Genomic DNA, 19,914 nt, shown 5'->3' on the forward strand with positions numbered 1-19,914 from the left:
AGAATGAGCCCCTGGTATCCTTACTGCCACTTTACATTTTCTCCAGGTGTTCCATCTGCTGCCAGCAGACCCTCAGACCCCTTACTCATCCCCAGCAGCCCCCCGGACGGAGCCACCATCCAGGTTCTATGCTCTGGGCAACTGCTGGGTATTCCCACACACACCCTACCAGGAGGGTCCTGCCCTCAATTCTTCAAGGGCCACTCAGAGTCCCACTCATGCTCACCTCCAGACAACAGCACCTCCGACTCTAGCCCTCGGCCCGCGGCCATCCACAGGGGCTGGAAGCTCGGAGGCCCATGGCATTCCCTGCTCCTGTGACTTCTCTGCCGGCCGGCTGCTCACCATTTGCCACTGGTCTTGCCCTGCCCATCACTCACAGCCCTTCCCGAGGACGCATCTCTCCCCACCAGGTCTCTAAGACATCCTCTAGCCCCGAGTCCCATGGAAGTGCCCATCCAGGTGCCCAAGGAGATCTGGATCATGGGGAGAAGAATCTCCCCACGGGTATGTGTTTAAATTTCTTCTCCCATCAATATACCATTGCTTCAAAGCACTTCTGGATGACTTCAACTGCTTAGCAAAAGGAATACTCTACCTCAGTCTTGCCTTCACATATAAAAATCTGGGGGCCATTCCCTTCTGCTTCAGGTCCCTGCCCTGCAAGCCCATATGTGAACAAGAATGCCCTTTTCCAAATATCCAGGGAGGACTGGCTTTCGAAATTCTCCTTTGGCAACACCCACAAGATCTGCCCGCCAGGGGGCAGCAGAGAGACCTAGCCCAAAGTCTCCTGTGCTCACCACTTGGCCCCCTGCTCCCTTCTCTGGTTCCCTTCTCCCAGCTCCAGGCTCAGAAAGATGCTCTCATCCCACTGAAGGAAAGAGTCAAGGGGTTCATGGTCTCTTAGTGAGTGTGAAGTATTTTGAATTACGACAAGAAATGGCCATGAGCAAAAGCAGAGCTATTCCTGGGCACAGACATTGCTTCTTTGTATGCAAGCCTGGCGTGTGAAGATGCACATCTTAACCACCAAAAAGTCAGGAGTAATTTGTAAGCGCCCCTGGCCTGTTCAACCACGTTCAATTTACAAACAGCCCTGAAGGACGTTATTTCACGAAGTGAAATAAAACTATGTTCACTCTCTTCGCAAACTCTGAATGTTAGGAAAAACAAACAAACAAAACCCAAAAAATTCTGATTCCATCGGAGACATCAATGACAGTGCACTAGATTTCCACCTGAGGCGCAGTTTCTAAAGAGCCTGGGATGCCGCTGGGGCGGTGGTGAGGTCGGGCCCGCAGGGAGGGGCCCTGTGTGCCCGCACGGTTACTTACGTCCTCGGACTCGAACACGTGGCAGATCATCTTGTACTGCTTCTTCCCCTCCTGGGCCCCAGGGGTGGTCTCGATGCAGTCCTGCGAGGCCGACCGGGGCATGCGGCGCCTGGCCATCAGCACCACAATGTTCCCGATGTCCGCGATATAGGAGATGGTGCGCAAGGCGTGGTCCATCATGGTCTCCTGTCAGGAGCGGGACAGATCCACGTTAGGGAACGTTAGGGAGAACAAGCCATCACAACACACTCAAGTTCGGGATTTCTTGGCCTCAACGCTGATGCCCTTTGGGTTGGGTCCTTCTATACTGTGAAGGGCTGTCCCCCACACTGTAGGACAATTAGTGGCACCCCCGACCTCTCCTGGCTAGATGCCAGTAGCTTCGCCCCCTTGCTAAGTTGTGGCCATCAGAAATATTTCCAGTCTTTGCCAAATGCCCCCGTGGGGGACAACATCACCCTGGTTGACAGTCACTGCTCTGGGAAACATGGCGTTCGAGGGCAGTGATGCACAGTCAAAGTGACTCTGGCTTTGCCCCATAGCACCCTCCCACTGTTTCTTGCAGGCACAAGGTCAGGGGCCGCTCTTGTCCCTGCTGGGGGAAGGGGGGTGGCTGGCAGAGGCAATCTGTGGCTTTGGAGAGGGGTCCCTTCTCTGCAAGCCATGTGCTTCTCCCTAGCAGCTGAGGAAGGCTCTGAGGCCCAAGTTTTCCGCAGATGAGTTCTTCCCGGGGAGCCCAAGCAGGACAGTCCCCCGTCAGGGGACCCTGAGGCAGCTCCCCTGACTGATCGATGCGTTTCTGGCCATTCAATTCCCTGGGCTCCTGGCAGGTCCATTACCCTTGATGGTTTTTGTCATCTTCCAGGAATCTCCCTTGAGCATCCTGCTTGTGACCCCTATGTAACAAGGCTGCACACAAAAGCTCTGAAAAACTAATCAGTTGGTCTTTTATGCCTTTGTGCTTTTTCCACAAAAGAAGATTTGGCTGCTTCTGCAACCTCGGAAGCCTCTTTTCTTCCTCACAGAATCTACTTTTACAGCAGATATTACCCCGCGTCTGTCTTTCGGGAGCTGATTTGTTTCCTGGCCAAGGCCATGTGGGGTGGGATGGGGTGAGGTGGGGTGGGATGGGGTGAGGTGGGGTGGGGGTTTTAAGCCACAAGAGCCACTTTTCAGGAAGGGGGACTGGTCCGGAAACCTCCGAGGGTGCCTCTTCAGCACCCTGTGGCCACAGATCCCGGGCAGACAGAGGGACAAGTGTGAACTCTGGGCTTTTTAGAACACATATACTGTCTAGCTCCGCTCACGGCAAAGTCCCAGGAACAATGAGACCCCTGCGACCATGGGCACGGCCAGCGCCTGGATCTTTGTTTCTGTAATATTGTTCCCCACAGAAAGGAAGTGCGTGTGACTCCTCAAAGAAACTGCCGATTCCAGGTCTGCGGCTGGGGAAACATCAGGGGAGCTCGGAACAACTCACTGCCTCAGAAAGCAAGGATGTGATCAGCGACTAAAGCAAAGATGTCCAAACCACCCAGGACCCAGTTTAAAGGTCCAACTGGGGATCACCAGAGCCCCAAAAAGAATAACACAAGTTACCAAAAAAAAAAAATAAAGAAAGAAAGAAAGAAATCCATCAGTCCACAGTGAAGAGAGAGAGAAAGAAACAAAAGGTCTTCTGCCTGGGGTCAGGTGCAATAATAAAAAGTGGAGAGTGTGACATAATTAGGAAATGCAGCATTTTTGCACTTCCAATGTTAGAACCAATGCAAGCAAGATGATCCTTTGTGCCAAAACCTGCAGGCAAAATGGGTATCAGGGAACAGGGTCCCCACACATCTGGACAGTCACCACACAGATTACTCGCTGAGGACAAAGAAGCAAAGGGGTCATTACCCTGGCATCTGGCCCTCCTCCCATGGGCCTAGGAATGGAGGTGAGTGGAGCCTCCCTCTCCCCAGCAAACTTCAGGCACAGGGCACTGCCAGAGGCCTTCCCGACCTCTCCCTCCCTCTGCCCCATGCCGCTGGCCTCCTGCCCTCTTCCTCATTGCCGCGTGGGCCTTTCTATCTGGCACGGCTCACTTGTTCCTCACGGATCTGTTTTCCCCTCCAACAGCAGTGATGAAGGCCCAGGAAAAATGAGCAGAAGCTGGCCAGATAAATGGTTCACAGGTGGAAAATCTTAAGACAGCCCCCCCCCCCCCACACACACACCCTTGGTGGAGCACCACCCCCTCGGAGGGCCAAGGGCTCACACATCCTTTCCACCCTCCTGCTCCATTCCCCAGGCCTGGCATGCCCAGGTTTCCGGAAGGCCCTTCTAGAACCCTGATGGTGAGCACACAGCTTCCGGCTCCCCACACCTTCCCCTTCATTTTGCCTCCTTAATCAGGGCTGCAGCACACCTACACCACAGGACACCGCAGGGTTTTCTCGGCCCCCCGCAGCTTGCTCCAGATTTCACAACCACATCCCATTCAAGCCGCGGGGTCCGCAGCGACTGTCCTCAGGGACAGCCCTTCCGCTCACTCCCAGAGGGAAAGTTCTCCCGCAGCCAGACCTCGTTCTCCTCTGGTTCCTGAGGTGGGAAGTTAGGGGTTCAATGACATGATTTTAAACAACGGTCTTTAAAGCGCTTACCTGTGTGTCCGCATTTAACACCTTGATCCTCTGGGTGGAGATGAAGAGATCCACTTCGGTCAGGGTCTGGGCATCCCCCTCCGAATTCTAAGATAGGACAGTGGATACTGTTACAAATGAATAAAACAAAAAAACAAACAAAAAAACAAAAAAACCCAAAGCAAAAAACCTAATTTGAACAAAGGCCTGACAATTTTACTAATGACCCTGAGCGCCCCTAGAGGGAAATGCCTCTCCGGCTGGGAGCAGCCCTGGGAAATCTCAATTGCACGCCGCCTTCCAGCACAATCTCTAGCGAACTGAGTTCTGAAGGCAGTTTGCACAGGGCGTGAAGAAGGAGGGAGGAGACAGCTTCCGGAAGCCTGAGCATGGAGGGGGCCAGACGCCTGGGGTCTTGGGTCCCAGCATCCAAAGCGCAGCCCCTCCACTCCCTAAAATGTAGGCCTGCCTGCCGACGCTTATCAAACTCGGTAAAGGCACAGGGTCTGTGTACTCGGGCTGCACACGTTTCCGGGATTTGGGATTCCAAATATCCCCAGAAATGGGGAAGAAATTTTCAAAGGCATTGGATTAGATCGTCAGCATCTTCTTCTGATTTAAATAGTCCTAGTTATGTCAACCCCCCAGCAGGCTTAATGCTGATCTTCCAAAAACCCTAAGGGAAGCAAGACCCCAGTAGGACTCAGTGCTGCCCTCCCAGCAACATGCGAAAAATCAGAAGATGCTGTCACACAAACGCCCCTGTTTTGTCAGCTCCTGGAGTGTGTTCAGCTTATGGCCATTGCTTATGTGTCCATGAAATGTTCTAGAAGCTGGGTGAACTATTTATTCAGGGTCTGCTCTAAACCAGGACAGCTTTTCATTGGTTTTTACAACCATGGGAATTTTAATTACTACTGCACAGTGGCAATGAAATACAAATTCTTTCAGTTTACCCACTGAAGTAAGAAATACTTTATGGTCACTGAGAGCCCACGGTGACATATCTTCTACTTCAAAAGAGCAGAAACTGTGATTTAATTCCTGGCTATGAAATCTGAAATCCAAAATCCCCCCGCTGACAATTCCTCAAGAAATCAGAGTTGCAGAGAGACCCTATATAATATTGATATATTTGTATTGCAGCTCAGTTTTCAAGGGAAAAGTTCTTTTGGGCTTTCAGCCCACCCTGAGGTGACACTGCTTTCAACTGATTTTAAAAGAAGAAAAAAATACAGTTCAAAATAATGCGATTGAAAATAGCAGGAACGTGGGGCGCCTGGGTGGCTCAGTGGGTTAAGCCTCTGCCTTCGGCTCAGGTCATGATCTCAGGATCCTGGGATCGAGCCCCGCATCGGGCTCTATGCTTAGCGGGAAGCCTGCTTTCCCCTCTCTCTCTGCCTGCCTCTCTGCCTACTTGTGATTTCTGTCGGTCAAATAAATAAATAAAATCTTAAAAAAAAAAAAGAAAAAGAAAATAGCAGGAACGTAGCGGAACTACTTTTCCTCTGATTTGAAAAACCGGGTTATATTCTAACATGTATGTCTAAGCACGTATGTCCACATGCTTTCAAATGTTACATATTATGGGATTGTTCCTCAAAACCCTCTTGCTTGAAAAAGTAGGTTTGGCCAGAAGGGGAAAAAAAAAAAAAAAAGAAGAAGAAGGAAAAGAAGAAAAGCTGCAGGTGGACTGGGTTTTAGTGACAATTTCTGGAGGAAGCTCGAGTGCTGTGCCCTTGATGGGAGAAGAGGGACAAACGTGCAGGGGACTGGGCTTGAACTGGGGGTGAATGGAGAAAGCCAAAACCAGATGGGTAATAGGGGACAGCAAAGCTTGCCCCGCCATGCTCTCTGCTGGAAGAAAGGGGGTGTGTCAACAGCAGGAATCCAACAGAGGCCACCAGACAACGGGGTGGGCAGGTCTGTGGATGGGGAGCCATGACCCCATAGTCACTCCAGGTTAGCTGTGTGGGGGACGCTGCTTGCTCCTGGTCCCAGACTCGTGACGCATCCTCCTCTCAGTGCTTGCCTGGCCAGACGTAAGCAGACCAGAATAGGAGCCGTGGGTTTGAGAAGAACAGCTCTCCAGGGATCTAACCAGCTCGCCTCAGCAGGTCTGGAGGCTGTTCCGGGCTGGACCCGCCTGCTCCCTGGAGCCCCTTTGGGCTCCCTGAATGGCACACTGAGGACCAGAGCCCCGCTCCAGCCTCCTGGTGCTTGGGCAGCCCAGAGTTGCCCTGGACAAACCAAAGGCTGGGAGCCCCTCTCCCTTGGGAGGGAAGCATACCCCACCTCTGCAAAGCCAGGCCCATCTCCACTGCCTGGAGGCGCCTAGCAGAAGGCTCGCTGAGAGGAGGGAGATGGGTGAGTTCCTTCCTCTCCTACAGCTCAAGGAATCCAAGGAGACACCACCGGGCAAAGAGCAAATATCATCATAGGGAGAGAAGTCTCATCACAGGAGGAAGTGAGCATCCAGACCCAGAAAATGCTGTTCAAGTGGTGAACAGAGGATTGAATCTCTTGCCCTTTAAGCGACAGACAAGCTTAAAGGGCAGCAAATCAGTGTCTTCTAACACCGAACATTTGAGATTTCCTATATCGAGAGGACTGAGCATTTACTAAGTGACCAGGCTCACAAACACATGATTGGAGGCCAACATGATTGTTTTTTTTTTTTTAAGTTGGCTCATGGCCAGAAACTAGGTGCCCCCACCCCCTTTTTTTTTTTTTTTTAAAGCACACTGCTTGCTGGGCGTGGAGACCGATGGGGGGCCTCAGCTCACCAGCCTGAGAGCAAGACCTGAGCGGAGACCAAGAGTCGGATGCTTAACCTACTGAGCCTCCCAGATGCCCCGCAGCAACCCTTTTCAGTGGGGAACACATCTCGTGGGCAAAGTGACTTTCTCATCATCATTCTGATTTAACAAATTAAGCCTAATGAGTTTTTAAATATCAGAACAATTTAATTAATTTTGTATGGGGGACCTAAGTGTTAAATGCATCACATGGTCGTGTCAATGTCACTTGTAAAAACATCTACGTGAAATAGGAACTTCGTGGCATTAACCGTGTTCTAGCATGGGAGAGAATAAACAAGAAATCTGGAAAAAGGGCAATGATTAGATTTTTCCATAAGTGGATAAAATTAAAAATTAAAAACAAAAATTAAAAAATTAATTAATTAAATTAATTAAATTAATTTTTAATTAAAAATTAAAAACAAAAAACCCCCAAAAAAACCAAACCACACACCAGTATCTGTAGTTTGTTCAAAAGTCTACTATTTATCTACCCAGGGACGAGGAAAAAGCTGTTTGCCGCATGATGTGTATTCCTGCAAACAGGACCGCACCCTCCCAAATTGCACAGGACGAGGCCCAGAAACCCAGGCCAAGCCCTCAGCCCTACACACCGCTTTTTTCTTGATTTTAGCAGCCTTTTGCATCCTCTGCGCAGCATGTAAGAGAAAAGAAAAACGGATAAAGGAAGGAAGAAAGGAAGAGAAGGAAGGGGCAGCCAAGTTATTTTGGTCTTGGGGGTCAAGGGACTCCAACCCTGTGCTCAGGGGAAGCCCCCCACAGGGGCAGGCGGGGTGGGTAGCCACCACTTGAGTGAGCACACACGCTGACCATGAGGAGCCCCCCCACGCGTCCCTCAGGTGCTGGGAATCAGTTACAACTGCCTGGATCTGGGGGGGGGGGGGGTGAGACGGGACAGAGTGATGCCAGAAAGCACAGAGAAGCACCGGGCTCTTGGACAGAGAAGCAGGGCTGGGGTGTGGAGCGGGAGGGCCCGGGGTGCTGTGTTCTCTTCTCCAGACCACCATGACCTCGTGTCCCTGTGCCTCCATGAAGAAGGTCAGGGGACAGCGAGGACAGACGAGGGGCCCAACATGCTTTCTCAGCCCCCAGGGGCTGGCAGCACCCACAGACCCTATCCTGCCCAGAGGGAGCATCTCCTCGGACCCCCCCCCCCCACCGACCCTTCCCGCCAGACCCCATTAGTGTTGCTGACTTGGCCAAACCGGCGCCCTGCTGAGCCCACCAGTACCTTGACCCGGCTGACGGCCTCCTGCGCCTGCATCATTCTGATGTTCTTGGAAGGGTTACGTTCTGAGAGCAGCTGGGTGGACCCCAGGTAGTTGGCAGCAAAGATGATTCCATCAATGAGGTCTTCTGGTTCACAGGGCCCTGGAACTGATGAGGGTACAGTCAGCATCCTCCCAGAGGACCAAGGAATAATGTCGCAGGGACCGGGGACGAAAGCAAAGGGCTGACCCAGGGCCCATCCGCAGTCAGCAGAGGAAGGCCAGTCTCCTTCCCTCATGGCCACACAGCATGTGGTACACGGAAGAAAGCAAATGCAACGCCCAGACCAGAAAAGTCCACACGCATGGCTCGGGAGGACAGTTCCGGGACCTCGGGCAGCTGTCACACAGGGCATCTCAGCCTCCAAGGTGACAACCATATGCTGCAATCCCAGAGACAAACTTTCCCAAACTGGACAGCATTTCCAGGCTTACCCCTGAGCCCTCCAGAAACAGGACAGAGAGCAGAAACTGCCCACTACCCTGCAGTTCTTCTGGGGCCTTCTCCGTGTCTGCGCTGTAGGGCTCTGGTCCTATCACATGCTAGCCTGGGTGGGTCCCCTCATTCCCTACACCTCAGATCCAGGCTGGGTGACATAGCTCTTGCTCCCCACTGCAGCCTCTAGACCAGCGCTGTCAATGGAACTTTCTGCTGTGATGTAGAATGTTCTATCTTGGTGCTCTTTAATACAGGGACTGCTAGCCATGTGTGGCTTTGGAGTACTTGATCTGGGGCTACTGCAAGAGGAAATGAATTTTTAAATTTCATGCAATCTACGTAATTTACCCAGAAATTGCCACATGTGGATAGTGACTCCTGTACTGGACAGGCAGCGATAGGTAAGGTCAGCAAAACTTTTCTGCAGGGGGCTAGATGGAAAATATCTTAGGCTTTGCAGTCTAAGTCCAACGAGTCATCTCAGCATCCAGAGGACAAAAGCAGGCCCAGGCCATCTGTCTATGAGCGGGCACGTCTGTCTATGAGCAGGCTCTGGAAAACTTCATACATGGACCCGGGTGGCTGGGAGCATTTGGCCCCGGGTCCACAGCCTGTAACCCACAGACCATCACTAGAGACCCACCACCTTCCTTTCCAAGTCTCTGCCTTCTTTCTCCCTGCCTGCCTCTTGGTCAGACCCCTCCTTCTGAGGGAACTTGGCTCTGACTCTCAGGCTCCCCCTCACTCCACGGTCCACAGGGCTGGCTGGCTGGTCCCCGTGGCCAGCAGTCCCCTCCAGACCCCGACCCTCAGCCAGCTGTGGGGAACCGTGTTCTCCCCTCTGACCCCCTCTGCTGCTAAAAGCTTTGACTTGCCAAAAGCCCAGATGCCACTGTCCACCAGTCCCATAACATCTGCCCAACACCCACGATTCCTCGCCCCACGTCCCACCTGTGGGCCCCAGGGCCGAGGAACAACTCCAGCCACCTGTTACCTGCGGTCCTGTGCTGGAAAGAGCCAGAGCCGCTCAACAAGGCAGACTGGTTCCATTCCAAATTCACAGCCCAAAATACCCTCAGAACATGTTGGTGACCCCGAAAGGTGCCCCTGAGAAGCGCCCCCTCTCCCACTGCATAAGCACCATTTCATCCTTCCCTCATAACCAACCTATCCCCGAAGGCTGTTCCTCCCAGTCCAAGTGGGCCTCTCTCCAGTTCTGCCACCGCCACTGCCTCCTTCCATCCTGGACGTGAGGACGGCCTTCAACTAGACCGTGTGAATAGCAGTGGACCGCCTGTGTCCCTCCAAAATCCTGATGCGGAAGCCCTCGCACCCTCCCCACCCCCCAACACCCCACGCCCGGCCCCACAGGATGGGATTAGCAGTATGACCTCTGGGAGGCGATCTGTGAGGTCAAGAAGGGCAGAGCCCTCCGGAATGGCATCTGTGCCCTAATAAAAGGGACACTGGAGAGCAACCTTGACTGCTTTCTGCCACACGTGGACACTGAGAGAAGGCCGTCTGTCACCCAGAAGGGGGCTCGACCACATGGGTACCCTGATCTGGGACTTTTATCCTCCATGGTTTATAAACCCCACAGCCTCTGGTGCTTGGTTAGAGCAGCAAGACGAAGACCTGAACCTTCTACCCACAGGTGACTCCCCGCGCTGCCACGAGAGGGTCCTCTTAGAACTCCCCTGCTGCAAACTGCATGGGGCCTCTCATTCTCTCAGGAGAATGTCCTGAGAGCCCCCAAACCCAGTGCTCCCATTCAGAGGCCCGTGCGTGTGAGGGGACAAGGGCAGTTTCACTGGGCTCTGTCATCCCAACGTCAGCAGACTCCCGGAGACTGGGGCCCCAGCTCCGGCCCACATGCCCATCCCTGGCTGCTCGGGCACTAGGGGCTCAGTGAGGGGCCCACTGTGTGCAGGCTGTCACCCCGAGATGGGATGGGAACGTCCAGCCGACCCTGGATTGGGGCGGGCTTTTCAAATTACTTTCTGAAACGTTAGTTCTCTTCAAACCACAGGAGATAATGGCCCACGGGGAGATGTCTGGTGGGGACCCGTGCATTAGGCTTTCACTGGAACAAGCCTCAGCCTGTGGACTTGCCATTAAAGCTCCGAAATTGGTCCTAGCATGTGTCCATTAGCCTCAACTGGCTGCCTGAAGACCCCTCCCCAGGGGCTCACATGTCAGACAGCCGGGGACCTACTCCCCTCTCTCTCAAGCCAGCACCACAGCTCCTGCACTAAAGGCAATTTTTATAACGTGCTTTAGAACAAGGTCAAGTATTCTGAAGTTTGAAAGGAATCTGTTGGTAATAATGGGCCCGGTAGGTCCCACCTTAGGAACGCCCCAGGTCATGAACCACAGAATGGTGGGGCCCTCGCATCCTGACACCCCTGCCCTGGGGATGCCCTCTCTTGCTCCCACTGACCTTGACAGCCTCCCTAGCAGTGCCCAGAGGACGCACCCCTTCCTCTTGGGGGCTCAGATGGTTTGTTCTAGGGATCTTGGATAAGTTTTGGGCGGCTCCCCCAAACCCTCAGGGAACAAACCCCGCCCCTCAGCCCCCCAGCCCTCTCTGAGAGGGCTACAGAGCCCTCACAGAGCCTACCTAGTCCTCCCTCCAGGATGGACACCCCCGTGACTCCCACAGTCTGCTGGCAAAGCCTTTCCCCAAGCACCTCTCCCAGCCCCTCATCTGTGTCTGGAGGAAAGAAGCATCTTCTGTTCCAGAACCAAGTGAAGGGGTCCTTTCAGGAGCCTTGGGTGGGGAGAGGAGACAGGAGAAAGTAGGGCCTACGTCTGGAGGGGGAGAGCTACCCCTCTGGGTGGTCTCCCCACCACATCCTTTTCTCTGGGAAAGCTCTTTCCACACAGCTGGCCTTGCTGGATCCATTGGAGGCTGCCTGTGGCAGCAGATGGGTGGTGGTCCAAGGGCTCCACAGCCCCGAGGGTCAGTGAAGGCCAAGGAGGGGGGTGGGCACAGGGGGCCTTGAGACGAGGGTATCAGGGGCTGGTGGGGGGTGAACTCTGGGTTGAGGACTGGTGGTGGGAAGGATTAGGGGTGGAGGTTGGGGGCTGGGGCAAGGTGGGCTGGAGGGCCCAGGGGGTGCCCTAGCTTCTGGCAGGTTTATAAGTTCACCCTTCCAGTATTTAAAAGACACCCCAGAAAAGCACACGCACATGCATGCTCAGATCAAGCGTTGATTGATCTGAACTGTCATCACCGCTACCTTCCCCAAAGGTCCGTGCAAGTGGCCACGCGGAATGACGGTGCCTTCCCTTCTAGCCCAGTCTACCAATTGCCTCCCGGACTGCCCACTCTGGCCTCCAGCTGGTGCTGGCTCTGGTGGGGCCTGCAGAGACCTGGGTGGTGGGACCTCAGTGCAAGGACTCTGAGGGCTCCTCCCAGAGCCTCTCACTTCACCGAGAGTCCATCACGGGTCAACAAGCCCTCACCCCTCCACACACACACGTGCATGCGTATACAAGCGCCCACACCCATGCAGGTACACAGGAGTGTCCACAAAGCTTCTCACACGGCCCCGAGCCCACAGAGCCACCCCTCCGAAACAGGCCTGTGCACCCACTGGGAGGTCCGAGACCAAGTGCCCACCATGATGACATCAGGGCCCGCAGATACAACGAGGCGCCCCCGCGGGCAGGCACCTTACACTATTGAGGTCAAAAAGCCCTTCTATGACCACAAGCCCAAATACAAGAGAAAGGAGTTCTGAACACTGTGGAGACCCCAGAGGAAGGCCATCCCAGCAGAGGGTGGCCCGGCACCCCGTGCCCCTCCCCGCCGTGGCAGGCAGGACTCTCAAAGAACCGAGGACAAGAAGGGCTGGCCAGGAGAAGGGGCCCATTTTGGAGCCTACAACTCCCCAGGCCTCTGACCCCAGGACCGCCCACCCCAGGGCCCATGCAGGATGCAGTGAGGGCAGGGCCGGAGCTTAGAAGAAGGGCTCAGCAAGCCATGTTACAGTCATGAGCATTTTAATGCGGCAACAAGCACTTGGGGTATCTGTGCGGGCAGGGTGCGGAATGGGCCGCCCCCCCCAGTTCTGCAGAGAGGGAAGGCACCTGCCCCTCCCCCTCCCGCTGTCAACGATGAGGGACACTCCGTGGGGGCTTTGGGACAAGCACAACAAGGCCTGGGACTAAGGCAAGGAGGTGCCCTCTCTTAGAGAGCTGAGTAAGAAAAGCAAACAAACAAGCAAGGTCTTCTCAGACCATGAGAATTAGGAGGCAGGAAGCAAACCCCAGTGTGAGGGGGACGGGGGTGCAGCCTGCATCTGATGAAGAAAGGGAAGGCTGCTCTCAGAAGCCATGGTGAGCACAGACCTGTGTGATGCAAAGGGAAATCCTTGAAAAGGAGTGTGTTGTTTTCTGGGACCCCTCTCAGGGTCTGAAAGGAGGTGGGGACAGCCCTCTAGGGTCCCACAGAGCCTGCTCATGGATCCAGGGACACGGCGGGAGTCTGAGCTCTTCCAACTGTCCTGCTCGAAAAGGCTTTGTGCCCTTAACCGTCATCTCTCTCTCTCTCTCTCTCTCTGTCTTTTTTGGGGGACTCAATTTACTCATCAGTGAAATGGGGTGAGGGGAACTCCTGATTTCTATCTTCTTAGGGTTTTTGCAAAGGTAAGATTAATAGGATGAGCTTCATAAATGCTAAAAGCATGTAAAGGAAAAGGCACTAGTTAATGAAGTATTAGATTTCATTTCCGTGTAAGTCAAAAGACACATCATAGCACTTAGCTGGGGCAGGGCCTCAAGCACCAGTTGAGGGGGACAGCAGCAATGCCAGCGGGCAGGGTCCGAGGCCAGTGAGTGCGCTCACATGGTCTTGCGGGCACATGGTCTGACAGCCCATTGAGGCTCAGACGACAAAGGGACACCATGGTCACACTGATGTTTAGGGACAGAGCAGGGGCCATACTCAAAAGGCAGCCATATCCGGCACGGTGGCCTCCACTGTCATTGACGTGGGGAGTCCCCACGCTGCAGGTACAAAGTGGTACAAACCTCTCCAAACCCGGTACCCTACGGAGCAGTGGGAGGTGCCTGATTTAAAACCCCTGGAGCTGAAGTCAGGGACGGAGGAACAGAAGAAGATCCCAAGCAGCTCCTCTGTGTCCAGAATCGTGTTCAGAGCCCAAGGGCCTGCAGAGGCCCCAGTCCCATCGGGTGGGTTCTGGGATTTCGCATTACATACACGCCCCAGTGACACTGAAGAGCACCCCTTTGGGCAAACCTGACCTTCAGCACACAAGCCCTCTTCTTCCCCTGTCATCTTAGGAGCAAAGCTGCTGAGAGGCCAGGCCAGCACCTGCTTTCCCTGGCAGGGCTGGCTCTTTACAAAGTGCCAGGTCCCAAGGGCAGGGTTTCCGGTGACTCCTTCCATCTCAGGCACCTGGGTCCTACCTCTGGAGATGACACCCCCCTCCAGCTGGCCAGGGCTGGCGACATCGTGGTAAAAGAGTGAGAGATGGGAGGGGACGGCTGCAGAATGGGAAGGGGCGTGGAGGGAGGAGCCCCTCCCTGTCCAAGCATCAGCAGCCCTGGTGTGCACTGTGGGCCCACTGGCACCTGTCACTCGCTAGGGGAAGGCAGGTGCCACCCCCAGCGAGGGAAAGAGGATGGCCAGTCCCACAGTGGAACTTCCCGCCCTGCCCCTCAGGGCTTCTGACCGAAGCGTGTCCATTTTTGCTATGTTATGCCATCTTCCCCTCAGGCCTCACTCTTTCCAGTAAGTGTGGTTCCAAGTCCCCATCATTTGCTGACGGTCACCCTATACATAGCAGGGCCAAACCATTTGTCCTCCCTGCAATGACCAATACTGACCAGTAGATGGTGCCACTGTGTTCTGCAGGGAAGTCCCGTGGTGCCAGCAGCCATGAGGTAACTGCTCCCCACAGCGCCCACACCCTCAGCCAGCACCCATGGCCTGGGCCAGGACAAGGGTCTTCATGCCCTATCTATGGGGCAGGAGTCGAATGGCTCTCTGTGGAAGCTGTCCCTGGGGGTGGGAGGTTAGGCCTTGCCTTTTGAATAGACTCCCACCCTCTGGGGCCACTGTCCTTTGCCTTTCCCCTTGCCACTTCCCAGAATGGCCAGGAGCAGCTCGCCAGACCTTTCTGAAATTCACATCCTGTTCCTGAGTAGACACATTAAAAGCTGCCCCGCTCCCCCCGCCCCCGAATGAGGCCCAGCAGATCTGGGAGCCCAGACTGCTGTGGGGTGCGAAGGGCACCCATCCTGGGCAATGGGGTCTACCGCCAGCACCCATGGGCGCCTGCTCCCTGGGAAGAGGCCGGAGAAAGATTCCGATCTTTGTTACAACTCCGAAAGATGCCCACCTCCACTGCCCACCTCCGCCGGAGGTTCTTGTCATCCCTGCCTTGCTCTTTCTTTCAAAAAGGAAACCATACAAAACAAAAACTGTGCCTTCAGCTTCCTGCCTGCCTGTCAGACCCACTCGCACTTGCACACTTATTAGGAAGCAGAGAAGAGTGGCCGGTGTGGGGAGGCGGGCGTCTCAGGCTCGCAGACACCGCTCTCAACTCCGATCATGAAATGCAGAACCACAAATCACAGAGCCTCATGACGTACGAAAGCAGCGGGCCCTCTACGGCTGGGCGTAAATTCTTCTTCAGCTCAACTCTTGAACTAACCCTAGGCCAAGACCACCAGAGGGAGACAGAACGGCAAAAGAAGAAAAAGAGGTTTAAAGGCCATCCTGTGTCCTCAGAGAATGATTGCTGACTTCTGTTTTCTTGTTGTGAGTTTCTTGTTGTGACCGTACAAACGTCAGCGTATGCAGAACGGATCTGCACAGTTTGGACATAAAAAATAGGCTGTGCCAGGCTCCTTCCTCCTGGAGGAAGCCTCTGTTTGAAATGTCTGTTGGAAAACTAAGCCCTGCAGACCTCTCTGAGCAGGAAAAGGGGTGAGAGGTCCAACAGGGTCATGCCTTGGAGCCTCTGTCCCTGACACCTTTGGGGGAAATTATCTTGAAGGTGGGTGGTGGACAGAGGCTTCCCCCAACCGGCCCAGATCCAGGTGATCTCATTAATTTCAAGGCCTGTGCCTGCTTCTGCTTGTCTCATGGGGAGGGGACTGCTGGGTAGAGTCAGAGCACAGCAGAGGATGGGCGTGTGAGTGTGTATCTGAAAGGTCGCTGAGAACAGTCCCTACCCCTGACAGACCAGACCTCTGTGTGTAACAAAGGTCTAGTTCCACTCAGTCCTCAACACCCTCATGAAGCAGATCTCGGTGTCTCCCAATTTTACAAATAAGGACAGTGCCCATGGGGTCAAATGACTTTGCACAAGACCACTGCCACTGATTCAGGTACTAGGATTTTTGAGTCCTCCCATAAGGACAGAAAATGTGGAGCTCACGGGCCAAAATCAGTCCCACAGTCACCGAATAAACACATCAGGATGGCATGTGGTGAAGCCATGAAGGAAGGATGCTGGACCTGTCAAGAAGCAACAGGGGAGTATGACCTTGAGAAGCTGGCGGTAGCTGCTTTCTGAGCTGAGGCCTGGAGGATGCAAAGGGATCAAAAAATCACAGAGGGAAAAGAGAAGAGAGCTTTCCAGGCTCAGGCAAGAGCAGGTGCAAAGGCCCTGGGGTGACAGAGTATAGCACCTTTCAAAAGCTACAAAACATGCAAACTGCCCGGGTGCATGGAGCGAGCCAGCATTTGCAACAAGCTGAGGCTGCAGAAAGAGTGCCAGCTGGAGGCGAGGATCCTGGGGCTACACCAAGGACTGCCATTGCAGAGTACTGGTCAGGGACGTGGCCCAGCCTCTCTGTCTTTACAAAGCCACTCTGGCCGCAGAGAGGCAAACCACAGAGGGGAAGAAGGGAGAGAATCCAGGAGGCTACTGCAGCTATCCTAGCAAGTGAGTGACTGAGTGATGATGATGGTGGTGGTGGTAGTGGTGGCGGTGATAGTAGTGACTGTGTGGACCAGCATGATGATGGTGTCAGAGACAGCGACACACTAGCGCTCAGGAGGCAGCTAGACTCAGGGGTCCTGATAAACTGCGTGTTGGTGCAGACACAGAAGAATCATCAGGGGAGGGGGACACGGTGGGGAGAGGTCCTAGGACTCAGCTCCACCGTGCTCCAGCACCCTGTGCCCAGGGGCAGGTTCAGCTGTGCCCATGCTGGCAGGAGGAGAAAGGAGCCCTTGCGTTTCTTGTGCACAGTGACCAGGAAGCCAGCAGTGATCTCGGAGAGCCAGGCAAAGGGTTGCGGCGTGTGGTCGAGTGCGGGCTATGGACACGTGCAGGCCAGGACAGACACTCTCAGAAGCCCACAGAGGGGAGAGTGTAAGACATGGGAGAGAAAACCCATCAAATTGGGTGAGGTTCACAAGGACAGAGAGGGACTGGTCTCAGCTAGGAGGAGGGGCCATGACTCTAAGGAGACAGGACAGGGAGGAGGGGCTAGGAGCAGGCCAAGTGCTGAGGCCACACGCCAGGCAAGCCACTGAAATGAGGGCGAGAGTTGGTCTTGGGAAGGGAAGCTGTGTCAACAGTGGCTGCGGCAGGAGCGGATGAACCTCAGAGTCATGAAGTTGGACCTCAGGTCAGACCTTCTACCGACAGACCTGGGGCGTGGTCTCTGGGCTCTGGCAGGGCTCCACCTGCCCTGAATACCAGTCCCCCACTGCACACACCAGCCTGTCCCAGAACCAGATAGCCACCACTGCCGTGGGCTGAGCTGGGCCTCCCAGAAGCCCCTGTTAAAGGGGACCCCATAAGGGGGCTACAATAAAAAAGAAAATGCCGTCTAAGAAACCAGAGCCTTGGAACATTCACTGGGGCAAGGGCCTGCCTGGGGTTGCAGGACAGGCTGGGTCATCACCGAAGGAAAGGATGTGAAGGTTCCATAGCATGGATCATTAGACCCCCAACAAGCGAGATAAAGTCACCAGCTGCCAGAGGAAGAAAAAGAGTCAAGAAAGGTCAAGGCCAAGCTATTCCGTGGACAGATCTACCCAAGTCAGGTCCTAAACACACTTGGACCTTGGACCTGAGAATGACATCCCAGAAAAAGCAGAACGAATAAAAAAACTGGCCCAAAACAGGGAAAGGCACAGGCATAAAGATGCTCACTGTGGCACTATTTCTAAGAACAAAATCCTGGAAACCACCCAAATGTTCCTGCCTAGGGGACATCCATCCACGCAGCAGGCATCCAAACAGCACAGTGCACCTCCATGTACTGCTGTGCAGTGGGCAGAACTCAGCATAATCACCAGGGCTTAGAGTTAAATGTAAAAAAGAAGACGGGAGGTGGGCACCTGGGTGGCTCAGTGGGTTAAGCACCTGCTTCAGCTTGGGTCATGATCCCAGAGTCCTGGGATTGAGCCCCACATAGTATCGGGCTCCCTGCTTGGGGGGAAGCCTGCTTCTCCCTCTGCCTCTGCTACCCGCCCCTACCCACTTGCACACTCTCTCTCTCTGTTAAATAAATAAATAAAATGTCTTTAAAAAAGGGGGGGGGGAGATGAAGATAAGCATGTTAACTCATTACCATTTATCTAAGAAAGGGGAGATTCACCTAAGATACTAAAAATAGGTGAAATGTTAAAACTGGTGATCCCCAGAGGGAGGAAAGGATTTGGGAGGTGGGGTAATGGGGTAAGAAATTAGATGCCTTCGCAGACATCCTGTTTTCTATACTTGACTTCAGAACCATGTAAGTATTTTATATAATTATAAGACAAAATTCAATGAAAAAAACAAATTCCTAAAGAAAAAAAAATGCATCTAAATGTGAATGCAGTCGTGACATGGTAATGAAGAGAACTATTCTGAATGATTTAAAAATGCAGTAATTTAACAGTACATCCCTCCTGGGCTATCCTCTGAAGACCAAAGTCAATGCAAATGAATCCTGAATTGTATCTATAATCACATGTCCTTGGTGATGTTGGTCTTATTACTCTGAGACTATTGTATGATTGATAGAATAAAACAAATGCAGAATTAGGTGGGTTTTCTTGAGGATGGGGAAAATGTACAAATGTAAAAACCCTACAGTCCTGACAATATGAATCATGGTGCATTTTATCTTAAAATCAGTATGAATCACGACATGCTTATCTTAAAAACATAGGATATTAGTTATCTATATATATGCATCACAAATTGTCCCGAACTTCGCAGCTGAAAACGACAAGGATTTGTTAGTTTCTGTGGGCAGGGGGACACTGGTGCCCCTAGGCTCAATGCTTCTGGCTCAGGGACTCTCCCAAGGCTGCAGCCATTCAGAACAGGGGAGGATCCACTTCCAAGTTCACTTACGAGGCTGCTGGCCAGAGACAGAGAGATCAGCAGGGCCTAGATTTCCCATATGAGGTTTCAAATGGAGGCTTCTGCCATTTCATATACTAACATAAAGATAAATGTAATGCATGTCAAATAAAAATGCCAATAGGAATTTTTATTATTTAACTGATAAGCTAATTCTCAAGTTCTATTGGAAAAAAAAATACACAAGAGGATCCAAGGAAGTTCTGAACAGAAATGACAGTGACAGAAGTCAGACATTGGCCTTCCAGGCAATAAAATGCACTATAAATCCTCAATTAAACAAAGCAGCTTGGTTCTGGAACCTCAATGGAGATCCAGAAACAGAACTAGGTATAAAGGACAATGTATTATATGATAAAGGCAGCATTTCAAATCAGAGAGGGAAAAATTTATGGAATGGTTTTGGCACAAATGACTAGCTGTTTGCAAGAAAATGATTAAAATGTAATTATTTCTGGATCCATATACCAAAATAAATTCCAGAAATATTAAATATGGAACTCAAGTGAAAAAAATCACAAAAGTTCTAGAAGGAAAAAAAAATAATAGTAAGAGTGTAAAGGTTGGAACACCTGGGTGGTTCAGTTGTTTGAGTCTCCAACTCTTGATTTCAGCTCAGATTGTGGTCTCAGGGTCATGGGATCGAGCCCTGCACCTGGCTCCATGCTCAGCATGGAGTCTGCTTGAGGTGCTGTCTCTCCCTCTCCCTCTGCCCCTCCCCCCATTCCTGCATGCTCTCTCCAAATAAATAAATAAAATCTTTTTTAAAAAGACTGTTAAGGTCATACTAATCTCAAAAACTTAGTAGCTTCAAAGGAAAAAGACAGATACAATTGATGATAGAAAATGTTCAGCAAAGTAAAAATATGGAGGGGCGCCTGGGTGGCTCAGTTGGTTGAGCGACTGACTCTTGATTTTGGCTCAGATCATGATCTCAAGGTCATGAGATGGAGCCCCACATGGGGCTCTGCGCTGAGCATGGAGTCTGCTTAAGATTTTCTCGTTCTCCCTTTGCCCCTCCCCCAACTCATGTTCACTCTCACATTCTTCCTCTCTCTAAAAATAATAATAATAGTAA

At 52.7% G+C, this 19,914-nt stretch overlaps 1 protein-coding gene across 5 annotated transcripts in view; it reads right to left on the bottom strand.

Annotated features, from left to right (window-relative positions):
- The window catches only part of APBA2 (amyloid beta precursor protein binding family A member 2), a 243,712-nt gene that overhangs the window by 16,215 nt on the left and 207,583 nt on the right, over window positions 1-19,914 (bottom strand). For 4 of the 5 annotated variants that reach the window (XM_032342243.1, XM_032342242.1, XM_032342241.1 and 1 more), the window contains 4 exons: window positions 8,012-8,157; window positions 7,374-7,409; window positions 3,980-4,066; window positions 1,338-1,523 (listed from right to left, as the gene is read on the bottom strand). In XM_032342243.1, coding sequence (XP_032198134.1) covers window positions 1,338-1,523; window positions 3,980-4,066; window positions 7,374-7,409; window positions 8,012-8,157 — 455 coding nt within the window. The remainder of the gene's footprint in view (window positions 1-1,337; window positions 1,524-3,979; window positions 4,067-7,373; window positions 7,410-8,011; window positions 8,158-19,914) is intronic. The other variant, XM_032342245.1, reaches the window with a different exon arrangement.

Source organism: Mustela erminea, chromosome 5 (genome assembly GCF_009829155.1).
Source record: "Mustela erminea isolate mMusErm1 chromosome 5, mMusErm1.Pri, whole genome shotgun sequence".
NCBI lineage: Eukaryota > Metazoa > Chordata > Mammalia > Carnivora > Mustelidae > Mustela > Mustela erminea.